A 16,322-nucleotide genomic window follows, 5' to 3' on the forward strand; every position below is an offset into this window, starting at 1 on the left:
GGGGAACATGCCCCCCTTTTCGCGTCTCCAAGGGGTCTGCAAGGTCGGCGAGCGCTACAGAGGCCGCCCTCAGCCCCGCCTCTCCACAGTCGTTTCCGACTCAGTTCGGCCCCACGCCCCCGCCGCTGGGCGTCCTCCCCACTCTCAGGCTGGCGGCAAGCGACGCCTCTTCCACGGGAGGCCGGGCCAACGTCCTTGCCCTTCTCGCAGTTCACCTCCCCGCCCGCCCCAAACACGCCTACACCCCAACTTCCTTTCGCGTAGCGCCGCTCTTCCGGCTAGGCTCCTTTCTAATTGGCTGGCTGGGAGCTTCCTCGGGACCCGGCCATTCGGAGGGCGCGACGGCGGCCCCTCTAGCCTCTGCCCCGGCGTCTGGCCTCGCTCTTTGGACTGCGAGCTCTCTATGCTGTTGGCGACGACATGTGGCGCCTCCCGGGACTCCTGGGCAGAGGTAAGGGGCGTCGGAGCCGTCCGTCGAGAGGCAGCTGCAACTCCGAACTGGAGGAAGGGGGCGGGCCGGAGGACGGAGCCTCAGCCTGAGCGGCCTGGGTTAAAGCTGAGAAAAGGCGGGGTCCAAAGGGGGCGGAGCTACGCCCGCTTGCCAGGGACTTCTAGAACTTGACCTGTGAGTGGGACTTGTGGGGGGAAAAGGGTGGAGCTTAGGGCCTTGGGGACGGGTGGGGGTATTTAAGGGAGGGAGGGGTCAAATAGCAGGTGCTCAGAGTCCGTGAAAGGTGAGTAGGGGCCAGTGGAGTAGGCGGAACCAGTGAAAACAGGCGGGATTTAGAGACCCGGCGCTCCAGAAATTGAGCGAGAGTTTGTGTATGAATGTCTGATAATTTTATAACGGTGGTTGTCAGCCCTTGGAAGACATCACAGTCACCAGAGGAGCATTTTCAAAATATGCCCTGGATTATCCTGGTTTGTTGGTTTTGGGCGGCACCTCTGAAACTGTACTAGGCAAAAGATTCACACTTATGTCCTAGTTTATGAACTTATGCCGGGGCGCCTGGGTGGCTCAGTCGGTTAAGCATCCGACCTCGGCTCAGGTGATGATCTCACGGTTCGTGGGTTCGAGCCCTGCATCAGGCCCTGTGCTGACACCTAGCTCAGAGCCTGGAGCCTGTCTTCAGATTCTGTTTCTCCCTCTCTCTCTGACTCTCCCCTGCTCATGCGCGCGCTCTCTCTCTCTCTCTCTCTCTCCCCCTCTCTCTTTCTCTCTCAAATAAATAAAACCAGTAAAAAAATTTTGGAAGAACTTATGCAGTGGTAGATGTCAGTGATTCCTGGGTTCCAGGAGTGGGGCTTTGTCAAGGGAGAGAGGAGATTGGTGGGGCCGTTAATGTCAAGATGATTGATCTTTGTTTTTATACACAGCTCTTCCCCGTCTGCTGGAACCCGGCTTCCGGGGGCTGACTCCAAAGTCCACCAACCCAGATGGACCTCACGCTGCCCCCTCTACTCTGCTGGTCCCTGCCCCCACCTTTGACAGGTGAGATATTACCATTTTGTTGCCCGTCTCTTCCCCCGACCTTCCACTCTTCCTACTTGGGATAGAACTTGATAGCCTTTTTTTGCTTCATGTAGGTCAGGCCCACATGGCTCAGGCCCAAGCCCAAACAGGGGCCCAAAGTTTGATGGATGGAAGGAGGCCTTCCAGTGGATGTCTGCCCGTGTCTCCCCAAACACCTTGTGGGATGCCATATCATGGGTAAGGCTTCCCAGGTTCTGTCCTTGACCCTGTGTGTGGATGAGAATGATCTTCCATGGAATATAGCTTAGAAACAAGAGCTAGGGCATCATGTTACCACACCCAAAATTTGAGTAACCCATGAAATAGGAGCACATTTGAGGAGATGTTGCTGCTCCCCTTCCCCTCTGCCCTATTTCTCCTTTCATTCAGTAAACATTTGTTTAACACCTTTTCTGAGACAGGCATTTTTGTTAGGCACTAGTGACAGAGTGGATAACAAGGTAGATGTGATTCTTGCCTTGCTTACAATGAATAATACTAAACAGCAACATCTTACATATTAATGTAAAATATTATATATGCATTATCTTGTTTAATCCTTATAAACATCTTGCAAGGGAAATATAATGTCTGTTTTATAGATAAGGGAACTCAGGCTCTGAAACTTTAGGTAACGTGCTTAAGGCCATATAGCTATTAAGTAGAGAAACCTGATTTTATTCTGGAGCTCATGCTCTTAGCTACCATGCTCTACAGCTTGGTTGCTATACTTAGTGTGGCTTTATAAAAGCACCTACTACAGATCCTGGCCCATAACAGTTGCTCAATAAATATTTGTTGACTCTGATCTATAAAGTTAGGTGCTCAGTGGCAAACACTAGGTCCAACAAGGCAGAATCTTTGCTATACAGGTTGTACACACAGCACTCGCATTTTTGTCACATCTCTGTCAATTTCATGCTGTGTGCTTTGGGCAAGTAACTTGACTTCCCTGAGCATCCATTGTCTCATCTGTAAATTGGTGTCACCAACAGAATGGAGCCTGGAAGGTCTCCATGGTAGGGCCACTTCTCTCCAGTGCTGTGGTCTAGGGGCATAACATACTTTGGGGAGGGGGACATTTTCCCATTTTGTCAAAGATCTGAGCCCTAGAGTGATTCTACAGTGAGTCCTCCTAGAATCTGGGCCTGGATTCTAGGAGTCCTGATGCTGTCCCTCAGCTCTGTCACTGTTGCCCTTGTGAACAAGTACGAGCTGTCCCAGGACCCTGGATACATGTCCCTGTTATTTACATGCTGGCACCTTCTCTTCCTTCTGGCCTCAGCTCACACATCACCCCTGTAAGAGAGGCTATCCCTAATGCCCTGTTTTGTGAGCCCTCCCTCTTATGCTCTGTGTAAACTCCTGATTTGTTTCTTTTTTGGCATTTTGCCTTGTCATTATATTTATTTCTCTGTGTACGTGAATTTTGTCTTTCTTCCTTAACAAAGATCTAACTCCATGAGGTCAGAGACCGTGACTGTCATCTTTCCTAGTGTACCCAGTGCCTGTTGTAATAAACACGTATTTGGGTGTGCACAGGAGGGGACAGGGAAAACCAAGCAGTCACTGGGCTAGGAGCTAGCTTTGGTCTTCCACACACCTGTCTACGAAGGAATACCTTCAGCAAGCCTGTGTGTGTGAATGTGTCTGTGGTGGCATGGCTTGGGCAGAGAGAAAGGAAGAGTTGTGCCCCGGGCCAGAGAAAGAGAATGAACTTGATGGGGAACTCTGACCTGTCACTGCATTTGTGGCCAAGGCCCAGCTTACCACGTTATCTTTTTGTCTGCTTAGACTGTATTTGTTCGTTCACTCATTATGCATTTAATATATTCGTATATTTATTAACACTACAACTTAGCATTCTTCTAGGCTCCAGGGTTACATTGGTGAACAAAACAGACATGATTCCTGTCCTCGTGCTGCTTAGAGACTAAAGGAGAGACAGACGTTAGCTAAAAAAATTGTTGAGGTGATTATTTAAGTACCTGTGTGATCCGGGCTCTGCAGGGCAGGTTTGGGCACTGGGAGGGTATTAGTTGGCCTCAGCCAGGAGTCAGGAAAGGCTTCTCAAGGAAGTGGTGTTTGAGCTGAAGGGTGAGACTGAAGGAGGTGACTCGTGCGAAGCTGGGTCCCCGATGTGCTGTCTTCCCAGGGCACTCTGGCCGTGCTGGCCCTGCACCTGGCAAGGCAGATCCACTTCCAGTCGTCCCTGCCAGCAGGACCTCGGCAAGCAGAGCACTGCTCTTGGCACAGACCCCTGGACCGTTTCCTCTCATCTCCCTTGTGGCATCCACGATCCTGTGAGTTCTCAGTCCCAGGGACAGGAGAGCTAGGCTGGGAGTTTCTCTGGGTCAGGAAGCATCTCTGGACACACCTCAGGAAAAGAGCCATCAGCAGCTCCTTGCCTTTCCTATCTGAAGTCAGAGGAAGGAGAATGTGAGGAAGTTCTCCCCACCCAGGGTGTGGGCCACACCTGCCCCTCAGTGTCCTCCCGCGTCCTCCCCCGCCCCCACATAAAGGGAGCCCCAGAGGGATCCAGGCTGCTTTAGATCCTGGGTGTGGCTTCCTGCCTACCCTTCAGCTGTGACCCTTCAGGCCATTCATTAATAAGTGAATCTTCATTGGAAAGCTATTATGTACTATGGTACACAGGCGATACAGCCCAGCGGTTACGGCCCTGGAGTTAGTGTCAGGGTCAGGCCCCAGAGCTGGTGCATACTAGTCTTGTGTCCCCGAACAAGTCACTTTTAACTCCCCTGTACCTCAATTTTTTTCGCCCATAAAATGCGATAATAATAAAACCTACTTCTTAGGTCTCTTGGGAGGGCTAAATGAGTTAATACATGTCAGAGAGTTAGAACAGTGCCTGGCGCATAATAAGTACCCAGTAAGTTCAAGGTCTTGTTCATATGATTATAATCATTATGAATATTGCCATCAAATAGAGCACTAGGTGTGGGGGCTACAACAGTGAGTAAGGTAGATGCCTCCCAGCCACTGGAAGAATTCAGGCAGAGGAATAATTTATACCTAGGGCAGTAGATGAGCATAAATGTAGGCCCCTCTTGGCCCCTGCGGAGAAGCCAGCAAAGGAAGTAATGGAGGAGGAGGCAGAGGTATGTGAAGGAGATGTCTCAGGAGATTCCACATTCTTCCCCCAAACCTCAGGGGTGCTCAGTCAAGCCTGAGCAGACTGAGCTGATCCCCTGCTGATGTGTCTGCTCTTATTGCGTCTTCCCAGCCCTTCACAGGCATGTTCTCCCGAGCCCTAACGGCCCAGCTCCTGGACACACTGGCCTCAGGGAACCCAGGCTGGGCCGGGAAGACACCCCTACTCAGCCCGAGAACCTCTCTTCACACAGCTCCTTGAGGGTGTCTGGTCTTCAGGATCTCACTGAAGAAGGTATGTTTTCACCTCCTAGAATCAGCCAGAGGTAGAGGTGGGGGGGAGAGATTGGCAGATGGACATTTGTTGATGCACATGCCACACGAGGGAATTGTCATTCCTGTGTGGGCCTCTGCTTTCTGGGGCATTTTGAATGAGTTTGTTTCCTGGTGGTGGTGCTGGCAAGAGGGGCTGGGGAGACTGGGACAGTGGGAGAAAACAAGAAGCCACACTATCTCCTTCACCCTGGCTGGGTGTCCCCCATTTCCCTTGCAGATCTCAGTGATCTCGGCTTCCTTCATGCCAGCAGTGACATCAGATCCAGGGCAAAGCCAGCCCAGTCTCAGCCCACCGGACAAAAGCAGGTATTGTTCAGATGTGGCCTCCAGATCCTCACAACATTCCCCTGGGCAGGTGGCAGTTCCGGTGAACCGTCCTGTGATGAGTCTTTCTGTTTATTCCCCAGGAACAAGATAAATCAAAAACTCTTTCCCTTGAAGAGGCTGTGACTTCCATCCAGCAGCTCTTCCAGCTCAGTGTTTCCATTGCTTTCAACTTCCTGGGTAACTGGGTGGACCTTGCATCAAGGCAGGCAGATGGGAAAACGGAAAGGGTGTGGGGTTGGTCACTTAGAGTTAGGGTAGGGAGGGGTTTAAACTGAGAGAATTTATTTTCTCCCTGGGTAGGTAGACCAGATCTGGCATGGTGGCACGGTGGCGTCAGGGACCCATCCTCATGATTCTGCCGTTCTTAAGCCTGGCTTCCTAGCATGGCCATACCTAAGCATGGCCATACCTAGTCACAGAGGAGACTGTGCACTTACCTGAACATCATTACTGTGTAAGAAAAAGATAAATCTGGGAGGATGCCTTGCATTTTCTGACACGTTGAGGCAAGAACAGACTCCTAAGGTCTGGAGCAGGCTCTCAAGTGCACAGACGGGGACCTCTTATCCACATCTGGAGGCTCTGGATGCCCCCCACCATTTGTTCTTTTCTCCACAGTGACTTAGCATAAGTTTCAGGCCTTTTAATGCAGAGACCCAGACTGCCAACAGCATCTGTTGGAGAGCAGAGGCAGAAGCATGAGAAGGTGGGATTCATTCAGGGCAAAGCTGTTAGGCATTCAGCTTTTGCTAGGCCCTACTTTTAGGTGTCAGGGTTATAGTGATTCATGACACAGAGTTCTTTCTGTCATGGAGCTGACATGTGAATTGAGGGGGAGAAGAATAAAACATTGCCAAACCTTTAAAAAGAATTTCAGATGATGGTAAATGTTACAGAGAATTGTAAATAGGGGAAGGAGCAGCTTTTGATCTGGAAGTCCTCACATGGGAGGAACTCTGCACCAAGACCTGACTGGCAGAAACAAGCCAGTCTTGTTTCTCTCTAGAGAAAGAGCTTTCCAAACGGGGAATAGCACGTACAAAGGTCCTGAGGCAGTATTGAGTTTTGCTTGTGAAAGGAATAAAAGAAAGGTGAGTGTGGCTGGAACTTAGAGATCACCAGGAGAGTAGAAAGAGATGAAGTAAGAGAAGCAGGGAGGGGTCTGGTCAGGCAAGGCCTTCTGAGCCACTGTGGAGTGTGGATTTTCTAAGGGAGATCAGAAGCCATTGGAAGGTTTTACGGTGGAACAGGAAGAGGGGCAGTCATATGGTCTCATTTACCTTTTCAGATTTCTCTGGCTGTTGTGTGGACAAATGTGGAGTGCAGGGATGCCAGAGGAAACAGGAGACTGGGTTGGAGGTGTTACTGATGGCACAGCAAAGCGTCATGGTGGCTTGGCCTAGGCTAGAGGCAGAGGGGCCAGAGAAGAGAGAGGGATCAGGGAGCCAGGGTGGAGAATGGGGACAGGGTGGCATCCTTTGCCCTTTTGAGTCTTCTCAAGGACAGAGGGCTCTGTGAATCCTGGACAGTGTATTTTCAGGCAGCAGGGAGGTAACTCTAATTCACTGCCGACTGAATGGAACCTGGCTTCTACCTCATTAGCTTTTTGTGATTTTGATGGCCCGACAGTCTCTTCTGAGAATTTTCTTGCCCGTTCCTTCATTCATATATTCATTTATTCAGCAACGCTAAGCATGTGGCAGAACACAAAGGGAGCAGCAAGCCGTCATCATATTTTGCATTTGTATAGAGCTTTCACCCTATGCGAAGTTATTTCTTCTACATTCTTTTTCTGCTTCTGCCTCCAGGATTTTGCAGTCTAATTGAGGAGACAGGGCTGTACTCTGGAAACAGTTTAGTTCAGAGAAAACGGCTTGTATATTAAGTAAAAGCCAAAAGAGTGTTTGAAGCCTGAGTGTGGTCTGAAGCTTCCAGAGCAGAAGCAGGATGGTGGAGACAGAAAGATAGTCCAGGGAGGAGAGACAGCTTGAGCAGAGGTTTGAGTTGGGACTTGGCTGTGCCCAGCCCCATCTGTATTTTTTGTCTCCTCGTGTGTTCGATGATAAAATGGAACATGGGCTTTGCTGTCAGACACACCTGAGTTCAGGTCACACTGTCTTAACTTTCTCTCTCACGGTTTCCTCCTATAGCAGGGTTAACAGGATCAGCTGTTATCAGTAAGATTCAGTCCATTACAAGCAGCCTAAACCCATTCTGGCTAACTTGAGCACAAAAGGAAGCCACTGGGATCTGTTGATCTGCCAAGTCTCCAACAGGATGGGAATAGCGAAGGTCCTAGGATCCAGGGGGCAGTAACTGTCTTCAGAGTTTTGCTGTCACAATAAAGCTACAAAAGCTATTTTCTCTCCTGCCTCCACCAGATCAAGATTCAGATTCCTGAGCCAGGGATTTACTGGTTGGGAAGAGCAAAGCACAATGATTGATAGCCCTGGGTGGAGGGGTGGAGGGCTGCTCTTGAAGGAAAATCGGGGTGCTGGTACCACAAGGAAGATGTTATATAGGAGGGCAGAAGCCACTGATGTCTCTGGCAAACCAGTGAAATACCGGAGGCTGCAAACATATACAGAGTGTCTAGCACAAAAAAGAAAGGAAGCAGCTTATGAGGATCTGGCCAAGGATGGGGGGAGGTTCACAGAGGACATGGTGTTTCTTACAGGGACAGAGAACATGCGGAACGGGGACTACACGGTGGCCTTTTCTTACTTCCAGAAAGCAGCAGACCGCGGCTACAGCAAAGCACAGTACAACGTGGGCTTGTGTCACGAGCATGGCAGAGGCACCCCCAGGGACCTTGGCAAGGTACTGCACCTTCTCTTTGTCCCCAGGCCTGTCTCCTGAGCTGCCCTGCCTGAGTTGACCTCCAGAAATGAGCTGCGGGTGGGGCTTGGGGAGAGTTCACCTGCTCTCTGGCAGCCGTGAGGGGAAAAAGAAGAAAGAAGCTCCTAACTTCTAGGGATTTAGATTCAGATGGAGGCCAGGGACCTTGTCTTTTTTCTTGGCAGCTGTATCCTCAGGACCTAAAACCTTACCTTAATGAGTGGATTAGTTCATTCTAAAAAAGTAGGATATGTACCCAAAGATGTTATATTCAAGAATGTACTTCTTAGAATTGTATATGGTGGTAAAAAAAAAAAAAAAGCAACTTGAAGTTCTTCAGTAATATGTTGGTTAATAATATCCATGTGGGGCTTAAAAATGATGCACCAGGGGCAGTGGGGTAGCTCTGTCTGTTGAGTGTCTGAGTCTTTAGTTCGTGATCTCACCGTTTTGGGATTGAGCCCCGTGCCAGGCTCTGTGCTGACAGCACGGAGCCTGCTTGGGATTCTTTCCCTCCTTCTCTATTTGATCCTGCCGGGTCTCTCAAAATAAACATTTAAAAAATGATGCAGTAGATCTATATTTACTGGCAGGGAAAGACATTCATGGTATATTGTTAAGTGGAAAAATAGGTTACAAAAGTGTGGATGTTCTCTCTCGTTTCTCCTGTGCACACACACATACATAAAAATGTGTGTGTGTGTGTGTGTGCATGTATATGTCTACATGTGTAAATACACGTACATGTAGGAAGAAATTTGCAAAGCTGTAAACTAAAAGGTGAACAGAGAATGATGTTGAGGAGGGAGGTTTTTTGGGGATTTAATGTTTCTATTTTTGGTTTGTCTGTATTTTGAAACTTTGGCTTATCTGTATTTTCTGATGAATCTGTGCTGATGATATATTGTTTAATTAAAATAATTTTTACAAATTTTACTCAAAGAGAAGGCTGGTTGACTGGGTGTCTGTCCCTTTGTCCCAGGCAGTCCTTTCTTACCAGCTGGCTGCCAGCCAGGGCCACCGCCTGGCTCAGTACCGCTACGCCAGGTGCCTGCTGCAAGGCCCAGCCTCCACGTGGGGCCCTGAGTGCCAGAGGGCGGTGTCCATGCTGAAGCAGGCTGCACACTCGGGCTTGAGAGAGGTTAGTGCCCAGGGTGGGTGGGCAGTTTCTCCTGGGCTCCTGAAACATGCGGGGCCTGGAAGTGACTGAGATGCCTTTTTCCTTCCTCCTGAACCACAGGCTCAAGCTTTCCTCGGGGTGCTTTTCACCAAGGAGCCACACCTGGATGAGCAGAGTGCTGTGAAATACCTTTGGCTTGCGGCCAACAATGGGGTATGGGCTTGCCAGTGTCCGGGCATGTTGGGGTTCGAGTCTAATGAAAGAGGGGATCTCGGAACTGGTACCAGGCTCTGCTGAGCATAGGAGGTGGTTGACAGGAATGCTGGGCCAGCCTCACGTCTTAACTGTTGCTACCTTACTGTGTGACCCTTGGGGAGGTCTGGTGGCCCTGGAGCCGGCCCACAGCAATCTGAGCGAGCTGCCAGTTGTTTAAAATCAGCTGTGGGTGGGGTATTTGCATCACAGAAATGACTACATGCTCCAGAGCAGGGTCTGTTTCACCGCACAGCCAGTTGCTACATTTACCAGCATACTACTGGACCGGTCACTTCTTGCTGTCCACATCTCGAAAACTGGGATAGTAATGACTGCATCACCTGTCGACTGCTTCACAGGGGTGTTGTGCTGAAGATCAGACTCTAATGGAGGTAGCAGATGTGCGAGCACTTGGTCAGCTGTGCACTGGGAAGGTGTATCCTCAGGAGCAGTGCAGTTCAGGGAAGTAAGAAGATGCTGAGCAATTTCAACAGGCAGGTGTCTGGAGATGTTGGCATCCAGGCTGCAAGACCTAGAGTTTGTTCCCTGGAGTATTAGTTTCATGGGGTGTTTATAAGTAACAGGAGGGAAAACATGGTCACATGGGTTTGGGAAATTCTGTGTTAAACAGGTGCCTTCAGTGCCGGAGATCTCAGTGTTCACCTCAGTGTGATTCACCAAAAAGGCATCTGTGCTTTGCAGTGTTCCTCACGTGTACTTGAGCAGGACTTTTTTGGGCTCCGCATCCAGACGGACCAGGAGTACTGGATTAAAGCAAGCCATATGCACATATTAGAATTCCCCTGCATTGGGGCTGCTGATTCTTGGTGTTTCCCGGCCAAGACAGTGGTACCTGATTGGACTCTTGGGCATCAGAATATTTGTTTTTGTTTTTACTCTGTTACCTGTAGTAGCTTTCAGAAGGGGACCAATGTCACCAACCAGTACTGCCTCTGTGCCTGCCTTCCTTGCTAGAGTCCTGGCTCTGTCTCCGGCTGAGTGCTTCTCACCTTCTCCTGTGCTAGACATGCCCGCGGGCACCTTGGCCCGCTTGGGTCAGCACGCTGAGAGAAGTGCAGACAGGGTGTTGGGCGCAGTACTCACATGCACCCACCCCAGACTAATGTATCTTTGTAGGTTTGTGCTGAGCAGAGTTGCAGGGTGGCTCTTTTGGCTTCATGAATGTCCTGCGCTGTGTTCTAACCTGGTCTACAGCCATGAGTCCACCATGTTTATTACATAGACTTTGGCCTGCATGTTACAGAAACTCTCTTAAGAAATTTGACTCTAGAAATTAGAAGAGGAATGGGACCATGGTGGAGAGTCTACAGAATATTTTTTTTAAGTTGGGCACTTGAATATAATGATCATATTCCAGTAAAGAGAGAGAGAGAGTAATGATGTGGGCAACTAAAATAATATGAAAATAATCACAGTAAATGCTTCTAATGTATTAATACATGTGATTTTCATAACAATTCGATAAGGTAGGTGTTAATATTATTTCCCACTTTATAGATGAGGATACTGAGATACAGAGGCATAGGGTAATGTACCTGAGGTTCCATAGCAGGTAAGTGGTGGAGCCAAGGTTGGGACGCAGACAGTCTGGCTCTACAGGTTGTGCTCTTAGTCTCTACCTGCTACTGCAGGGGTCTCCAGGGATCATTGTTTTCAATGAGAGGAGACAGGATCCAGCACTTTGGGCAAAGGGATTATTAGACTTTTAACCTTTCAAAAGAGGGACACTCGCTGTAATGTATGTTTTGCAGCCCCTGGGCAGACATTCAGAAAGGCATGTGGGGCCTCTGAGAAGCCTCGCCTCCACCCTGGCTCCTGGCTTTTCCAGCCTAACTAGGAGCCTGACTCCCAGGTTTCCCACAGTTGGGTTGGTCGTTCCTCGTGGCCTTGACTTCTGCTGCCTTCAGCACCAGCCTCAGTGATAGTCTGCCACGCTGCCGTGCGAATCTTCCTGGGCAGAGAGATCCCCAGCTCCTCTGTGTGGGGCACACTCTGGGCCTCTGGCTTTTCATACTTGAGATCCCTTGGTACAGGGAGGGCTGGAGCTGGACCTTGAACCTGCATGGGTGAAGCCCCAGCTTGCCTGACTGCCCCACCTTCCTCCTGCCTTAGCGTTTCAGTTCCTCTCTCCTGCATGTGTGCATATCTGTATGTCTGTTTTCCCTTCTAGGACTCACAGAGCAGGTACCACTTGGGAATTTGCTATGAGAAGGGCCTTGGTGTGCAGAGGAATCTGGAAGAGGCTGTGAGATGTTACCAGCAGTCAGCAGCTCTGGGCAATGAACCTGCCCAGGAAAGGTTGCAGACCCTCTTTTCCATGGAGGCAGTGGGTAAAGGTGCGTATCGGAGCTGACAGGTTCCCTTCCCTGAGCTCAATGCCCTATGATAGAGAAGGCGATGGCAGTAGTCCTTGGTCTCCGTGTCATTTCCTGCCCCAGTGACGGGTAAGAGCCCAGGTTTTTGAGTCAGACACACCTGAGCCTTACCAGCCCTGCTGTGTCACTGAACTCAGACTCCATGTCTTTGAGCCTTCAGGTCTTCAGTTCTGAAAATGAGGGTACTGCTAGTACCTTACTTGTTTGGTCGTAAGGATTGAATGATGGTTCTGGAGGGCTTAGCACAACCTGGCACACAGCAGGTATTGCATAAATGGTAGCTCCTCTGAGGATGTTTTAGGAGAGACCATATCCTGAGATTTCCTCAGTGCCCTGAATTACCCTTTGAGGGCTCTGAGAGCCCTGCTTCCTCATGAGTCACTCGGTCTGGCCCGGGTTAACAATGCCAGGGGCAACCAGACCCTGTAAGAAGTCCTTGATCCAGAGATGGAACCCACAGTATGAGTAAGAGTCGCTCTCACCTCTCCTCACAGCCCTGGGGCCCAGCGACTTGGCAGTGACAGGATTGAAGTCCTTCTCCAGCCCCTCCCTCTGCAGCCTCAACACTCTGCTGGCGGGAGCCTCGCGCCTCCCACACGCCTCAAGCACAGGGAACCTTGGCCGCCTCTGTAGGAGTGGGCGTCTCGGAGCCAGCCCTGGGGGGGCTCTCCCCCCCCACAACTACCCCTTGGAAAGGAGTCTCGTCGGACTGGGTTTTGGCTAAGGTGAGATAAGACAAGTCACTGGTGCTGGGGTGAGGAGAGCGTATAAGTTGGATGGCAACAAAAACAGGTACCAGTGTCCCTTTCTGAAGTGGACATTCCAGTGAGAGCTGAGGTTCTCAGGCAATTTCAAGTGCATGGCTATGACTTTGACCTTTCCTCCAGTTGGTAGTCTCACAGATGAGCAGTGGAAACAATCATAGTTATTTCTGGTTCTGTACACACAAGGAATTCATTCACTGACCTCTGAGAAACTCTCCTGAAGGGTGACTTTGCCTCTGACTTTGAGGAACCACTTTCTGTTCTCTCCCATGCCTCAGTTTCCTCAGGCCAGATGAGTTTTTGCCAACATCTGATGCATGTGCCTCTGGTCGTTCACAAGAGGATTTTAGATACTCAAAGTAATACTTTCTGTCTTAGTAATTGTATGTTTAATATACAATGTAAAAATGTGACTAGCACATTATAGTTTCACAGATAATAAAAATGACCCATTTAAAGAGAAACATTGTGGAATTGGATAAAAGGGAGCACAGGCCCGGAGAGGTGGCCAAACGCATGAGGGTGGTTCCATGAATGGCTAAAACTTGAGGAACATTGAGTCGGGCCATTCCCAAGATGAGCTTCAATATTCACTTTTGCTCATCCCCAATGGAGTTCGGATCATCTTCATCACTGATTTGAGAAGAATGAGTTTCTTGCCTACATACCTAATATATCTGCTTGACTTTTTCAGACCTTTTCACTTCAGCCCTAGAGACGGAGCCTGTGGCTTCTCAGAGAGCTACAACTTGAGTCCCAAAGCAGAGGCCAGTTACCTACCCCGCTTCCCAAAGAACCTTAAGCATCTGCCCCCGTACAGTAAAGAAGAAGAAAGTGTGTAAAGATCCAGGTCCTGGCCATGTCACTTTGCCTGACCATATCACCTTAAGAAGCAGTGACCTGACCCACTACATTGTTTTCTCAGTTGTTGACCAAAGGCATTGGTGTCTGCCCTTCAGCCCTGCAGAGCTCATGGGGGACATTTCACTGCAGAAAGGGCCTCCATGCTCACTTAGGCCCAAGGAGGCAGACTGGTGCCTGTGGTTCTATGACTTTATGAGTCACCAGGCCAGGAGAAGGCCAGGCCCCCTGACTCCTGGCCCAGGGCTCTGTTTTGCCAGTTGACACTAGCTCTACGTGTGTTACTGTCATGCTGCCAAAGCGAGGGAGTAAGTGGAGGCTCGGGGCAGGAAAGAGTAAGTTTCGAGATCCTTGTTTGTGAAGGATATGCCAGAAATGGATGGGACTTTAATAAAATAGATATTGGATTATCTCATCACTCTTGCCTTTGAGTATGTTGGGGAGAGCTGGGGGTGGGGAAGGAGGGCCGAAAGCAGAGGCTCCAACCTCTTCTCTAAACTCTCCATTAACCAATTTGAAGGGTCTTAAAAGCTTCTCCAAGAGAGAGACTTAGGAAAAAATGATTTCTGAGTCAACGCTAATGACTCCAATTACTGAATCTGTGAATAGCTGCTCCCTAGCTTCTGGATGTTAGCCCAAGTTCAATAGCATGGATGTGGTTGAGGGTGGGGGCTGGGAGGGACCAAACCCTTTAGAAACTATTCAAATGTGAAAGACCACCCACCTTGGCCACTTCAGAGGTGGAAGGAGTTGGGGGTGGAGGTTGTCTTCTCTGTTGCCCACCCCTCTCACCAACCTCTAGTGGCCCCTGCCACACTTTTCTAGCACCTTCCTCTCACCACTGAAGTCTTTCAACTCTAATGCCTCCCGTGACTGCTGCTCCATTTCCAGAGCTGCCCTGCATGCTGGCCTTCCCACCCCCACACTCTGTGCGGCTGCCTCCCACAGATGGTTCCTTGGGCTCTGGGACCTTGTCTTTGTATTCTGGTATCCTCAGAATACAAATACTTAGCACAGGGCCCTGTACTAGGAGGGGCTCAATACACAGGTTAAAGCTCAGGTTTTTAAGCTGTACAATGCACTAATCTCTCTGTAAGAAAAAAAAAGTTCTGTGGTCAAATAAGTTTGGGAAACGCTGTACCAGACATCCCTTTTTTATAGATTTACAATGCACATCAGCATCTTTAAGATTCCAAGAAGCCTGTAGTCAAGAACTTGGTTAACCCCACGTTCTCCAGCCTGAGCTGAGCACAGAGCCTAGCCGCACACAGATTGCCGATCGAACTTCCTGGGGCACCTTCTGTAGAAGGACATCTCCTGCCCTCCTGTGGGACCCCACTCCCCAGCCTCCTCTCCTCTTGTCATTTTGGGTTACCGCTTCCTTCTGGGGAAGCAGTGGCAGTTCAGACAGTCCTGGGACAGCGGGCGGCCCGTGTTGCTGGCCAGATGCAGTTCTCCCTGCCCCTCAGTCGTTACAAGTTAAGTACTGATTCAAATTAGGGTGCTAAACCTGGAGGTAGGATATTTTTAAGCTTTTCTTGTGGAGAGGGAGGATGGAGGAGTCGTGAGAGAGATGTTGTCAAGGGCTGTTGTCCTTGGCTGTTCAGTCACCGCAGCCTCCGTCCAGCCCCAGGGGGTGGGCCTCCGTCCACAGGCGCTGCTGTGTTTTCACCATTACAATTCCATTATTAATGACTCGTTGTCAGTGCTCTGAAAGGAAATACTAGGGGGAGGGCAGGGGCATGGCCCCTGTCTGGGTTAGGTACAGGGTGACCCAGGTTTTAGGACCTGGTGCCCTCAGCAGTGAGACTTTCGTGTGAGGCTATGCTGACTCAGTTTCCTTATCCAGGGATGCTGGTTCCAGGGAGCCCTGACCCAGACCGGACAAGGCCATTTGATTCATTATATCTTCGGTGCTAATATAGCCCAGGGTACTTAGTATATGTCAGTAAATATTTATTGAAAGAATGAGTGATTTTATGTATTGCCTCCTCTTCACCTAGCGCCTTGCGCCAACCCTATTTAGCACATAGTAGGTGCTTTAAATATTTGTTGAGTCCCTGATTCTGTATACCCCCTACTGCTCTTTCTAGTGCTACTTCTGATGCCTCGTAATCACTCAGTAAAATCAAAGTGTTTGTTGAATGAGTGTTTCGGATCATGCCTCCATCCTCCCCTGCCCCATTACATCATACTCCATACTTAGTAGGAGCTGGAAAAGGCTGACCTATTTTCTAGGTGCATACTATGTGCCAGGCCAAGTTCGCACTGAAACACCTCCCTCACCCTCCTGTTTTCTTTTTGGGATTTGGTTCTCTCCAGAGTCCCACGGGTAGTGGTTGCCATCTCACTCTTGTTTTAGCCAGAGGAGAGGTGGGGTCAGTGAGCTGCCAAGCTGAAGTTGGGTGATAGACAGGGAGGCTGCCTGTCAATCTCTGAGCTGCCCCCAGGCTCCAAGTGAGCACTGCATTGCACTCCTTGTGCTGGAGAACCGGCTGACTGTTGATAAAAAAAAAAATGTCCCTCTGCGCTTTCCAAATTAAGACGACATTTAACTGAGTGCTCGCTGGCTTGCCTGCTCCCTCGATATCCCAGGGGACTGAGCCCATCTTGGTGAAAACTTCTGAGCATGTCCGAAGTCTCAGCTTTGACATCTTGGCTGATGCGAAAAAGTTTCTGTAACCGTCCTGCTCAGCATCGTCAGTTCTGTCACCATACATACTGTGTCACTCTCAGCCTGTTACTGAGAGAGTGCTGGGTGTTTCCATGCTTGGGGGTGGTTGTATGGTGCAGCCAAGAGC

The 16,322-nt window shown here is 49.7% G+C and overlaps 1 protein-coding gene across 1 annotated transcript; it reads left to right on the forward strand.

Annotated features, from left to right (window-relative positions):
* Window positions 1-287: 287 nt before the first annotated feature.
* On the forward strand, window positions 288-13,939 carry DELE1 (DAP3 binding cell death enhancer 1). The gene is made up of 13 exons (XM_029942130.1): window positions 288-451; window positions 1,378-1,492; window positions 1,588-1,711; window positions 3,669-3,816; window positions 4,758-4,919; window positions 5,178-5,266; window positions 5,368-5,464; window positions 7,965-8,107; window positions 9,108-9,266; window positions 9,366-9,458; window positions 11,692-11,857; window positions 12,391-12,621; window positions 13,355-13,939. The coding sequence occupies exons 1-12, from the start codon at window positions 421-423 to the stop codon at window positions 12,618-12,620; spliced, it is 1,557 nt and encodes a 518-aa protein (XP_029797990.1). The 5' UTR covers window positions 288-420; the 3' UTR covers window position 12,621; window positions 13,355-13,939.
* Window positions 13,940-16,322: the final 2,383 nt, after the last annotated feature.

The sequence above is a fragment of the Suricata suricatta genome, chromosome 6, assembly GCF_006229205.1.
Source record: "Suricata suricatta isolate VVHF042 chromosome 6, meerkat_22Aug2017_6uvM2_HiC, whole genome shotgun sequence".
NCBI classification, from domain to species: Eukaryota; Metazoa; Chordata; class Mammalia; order Carnivora; family Herpestidae; genus Suricata; species Suricata suricatta.